Consider the following 3,322-nt stretch of genomic DNA (forward strand, 5'->3'; position numbering starts at 1 on the left):
CCCGCACCTCCCGCCGCCGTCCTGCCAAGGCCGCCTCCCTCCTGCAGCTCTCCGCAGGGCACAGGGCCCACGCCACCTCGCAGCGGGGATTTGGGGGATCCCTAATCCTGGCGGGATTGTAAAACTCTGCTCTGTGAAATTATTAGGCTGCTTTATGCAATGTTTAGCTTAGATCTCTCTGGTTGGAATTTAAGTCTATTAGTTCCATCTTCCAGGCTTGCCTGGAGAGCAGATAATACTCCAGCATTGCACTAAAGCATCAAAGACCTTATGTAAATCCCCATTCCATAACGAGGGCAGCTAAAATATTACAAAGCCAAATGACAGAGCCATCATTATCACCAGGAGAGCTGGAACTGCCTTCAGCATCGATTCCCTGGTCAGAAGCTGCCAACAGGACGAGCACATACACTTTGAAATCAGGAAAGCACAATGGCAAAGAGTCACACAGCAGTAAGGCAAAGCCGGTATGGATCGGGGATCTGAATGGATGCCACGTGGATGCCATGGTGGAAGTCAGGAAATCGCCACACAGGACTTTGGTGCTCCACGATAAACAGAACCCTTACATTAAGCAACAGTGCCTGACTCCTGTTTCCTATCTGTGTTGCCCCTCCTGCAGCAAGGCCACCTGAGTGTGCTCAGGACCTGGGCTGCTGGCACTTGCTCTGGCCCAAGCCCTATCACCACAGGGGTGGCTTCTCACCCAGGCTTATCTGCAGCCACAGGCTGCCCCCTGTCTCTGGGGCATTCCCACAGTGACATAAACAGCCAGACAGTGATACAGCTGAAAGCCATCCTTTCCCTTAACAGGAAAAAACCCTTCTCATCTTTAGCAAGAACTCGGGCCTTGTCCTTTGCAAGCTGTCCCACAGCGAGATGGGGCTCACAGGGCAGGAATTCAGTGTGACTGCAGGGAGTCTCAGGAGGCAGCACAGCATTCCAGGCCACCTCCTCCTCTTCCTGTGATAGCTCTGCATTCAGGCACTTTGGGAGAAAACAAACCCAACTCTGCATGGGCACTGACATTTGTTACATCTGGGTCTTCAATCACAAGGCACATGAATTTTACAGAGAAGCAACCAAAACACACTGGGTATTTCCCTGTAAACTCAAAGCTGCAGCAAGGTGATATCATCCAGGCATCACGTCCATGAACATCCACGTCCATGGTGTTCTTCCATCAAGGCAGGTACTCCAAGCTCTCTGCAAAAGCACCAGAGCAGACACTGCTCTGATTTTTCCACCCCAGTTTGCACTGTACTTATTGCACAGCTGGGATGCAACTGGGAAAAAAAGATCTTCATATATTACTAAAATTATTTCCTTCTTGCAGTAATAGGGAGCATGCTTCCTAATGTCTTGGGAAAGCTCTGGAACCTCCTGAGTGGTTTTGCTCAGTTGTTGGGGATTGTATATTTTAAATAATTATTTTATATACGTATATTAAGCAAAGGAACACAGTTGGCATCGAAGCCGTGCGGGCCACCAGTAGAGGGCAAAGGAAGCCAAGGAATTCTCTTCCCCAGAGCAACAAAGAAAACAACGTCATCTCTAACTGGCCGCTGCTCCCGGCGCGGTGGGATCACACTGTGAATTAGCAAAACACGTCGGCTTCAGCCCTCAGCTGGCTGCGGCCACGAGCCAGGGATGTGGAGAAGTTAAAATGCTCAAGGCTCCGGCCCGAAGGAGGGCGGCTGGAGCCGCCCGAGACTAGCAGCAGCAGCAGCACATGGAGAGAGCGCTGCCCACTCCCGGAATCCGGAGGGAGCGGCGCGGCTCCCGCTAGAAGCAGCGCTAAAACCCAGTGACCTAAATATTCTCTCCCGTAGTGCCGCATGAACGGCTCCCGGGAGCACCACGTTTTACTGCGGAAATGTGAAATTGTTTTGTGGGGGAAGGGAAGGAAGAGCGAGCGAGGCGTTGATTTGTTCATAAAGGGAAGAAAATCTTCAAGGTAAATCTCTTCGGTCTAGATGAACACTTCATCCAGTTTAAAAAAAATGTTATATTTTAATTCATAGTTTCATTTTCTGTCCAATATACCAAGGAGATGCTTGTTAAATGTTCCCACCTGAGAGCAAGTTCTCACACAGCACCTGTCATATTTGCAATTTGCAAAATAAATGACAGCATTTACACAAATTTCTCGTTCACAAGATGAAATCCCTACAATTTGTGCTTCAGCCACTAGAAATCAAGTAAAAACAATCCCTGAGGGTAACTGCTGAGTATTACATTAAGCAACATCATTTTATAAAGTCACAGAGTAAAATGCCAGTAGGTGCTAACTGCATTTCATAGATTATAAAATATAATTATATCCAGAATTGTATCTACCAATGATATAAAAAAAAATCTCTGACTAGAAAGTGCAGAGATCTGTGAATTACATGCCAAAATTCTATGGAAACAGAGTCCTGCAGACAAATGTGCCTGTGCTAATTCCACGCCAATGGAAGCAGTATTTCCAGTGGGATTACTCACCTATTGCAGTCGAGGATGATCACAAACGCTGACAGGTAACTCCCTTTTCAACTCAAGACATCAAAACCCTCCCTTTCTTGTCACGATTGTATAGAGCTGCTGATATTTAAAGTTCGATTCAGCACGTGTGAGCTGTACTTCATCATGCCTTCATCTGAAGTGTGCAGAGGGGAATAACCAAGACAAAAGCTGCCATTTAAATTGTTCTTCTGGTCTCTGGCCTCACTTCTGTCATCTTTTTCTCCATCTGAAGCATCACTGATTAATCTGAATTACTTAGGTCAGTTTAATTAAAGTTGCTTTGTCTTTAAATAGTTTAGCCTTGATCTGTCTAATCCTTTATTGGTTATATTAATCCCTGTTAAATTTGTTAATGATAAAATAAGCAAACTTGCACAAGATTGAATGAGTAATACCGAACATTTGAAGGTATTTCATGATGGCTTACTCTTCGTCTATGTCTGGCTCAATTCTGTGTGAAAGTCTTACAAATGTTCATGTTTTTACACAACTGGGAAAGCATTTTATTGGAAGATTGTCTCTTTTAACAAGTCTTCTCAGTCTGGGGGCCTCCAGCTCTAAAAGAAATGTCTCCAAATGTGAAACCAGCATGAGGGGTCTCCAGATTTTAACTCACTCTTTGCAGCAGCAAGTTTCACATTAGCAGCTCGTACAATATTCGCATGGGAAAAGTCATCTGCCAGCACCCCAGGGAGGGCAGCAGGGATGTCGCCCCGCATTCTCCTGAGGGGGTTCCTGTGCAGGAGCTCTGCAGAGCCGCGGTGCCGTGAGGGGGCGGAGGTGGCGGAGTCCTCAGGGCGGGGGGGCACCGGCC

The 3,322-nt window shown here is 46.9% G+C and overlaps 1 protein-coding gene across 1 annotated transcript in view; it reads right to left on the reverse strand.

Annotated features, from left to right (window-relative positions):
• KMT5A (lysine methyltransferase 5A) overlaps positions 1–1,171 on the reverse strand; it is a 14,214-nt gene extending 13,043 nt beyond the window's left edge. Inside the window, exon 1 of the mRNA XM_005424064.3 lies at positions 1,094–1,171. Coding sequence (XP_005424121.2) covers positions 1,094–1,171 — 78 coding nt within the window. The remainder of the gene's footprint in view (positions 1–1,093) is intronic.
• Positions 1,172–3,322: the final 2,151 nt, after the last annotated feature.

The sequence above is a fragment of the Geospiza fortis genome, unplaced genomic scaffold (genome assembly GCF_000277835.1).
Source record: "Geospiza fortis unplaced genomic scaffold, GeoFor_1.0 scaffold145, whole genome shotgun sequence".
In the NCBI taxonomy this organism is placed as follows: Eukaryota; Metazoa; Chordata; class Aves; order Passeriformes; family Thraupidae; genus Geospiza; species Geospiza fortis.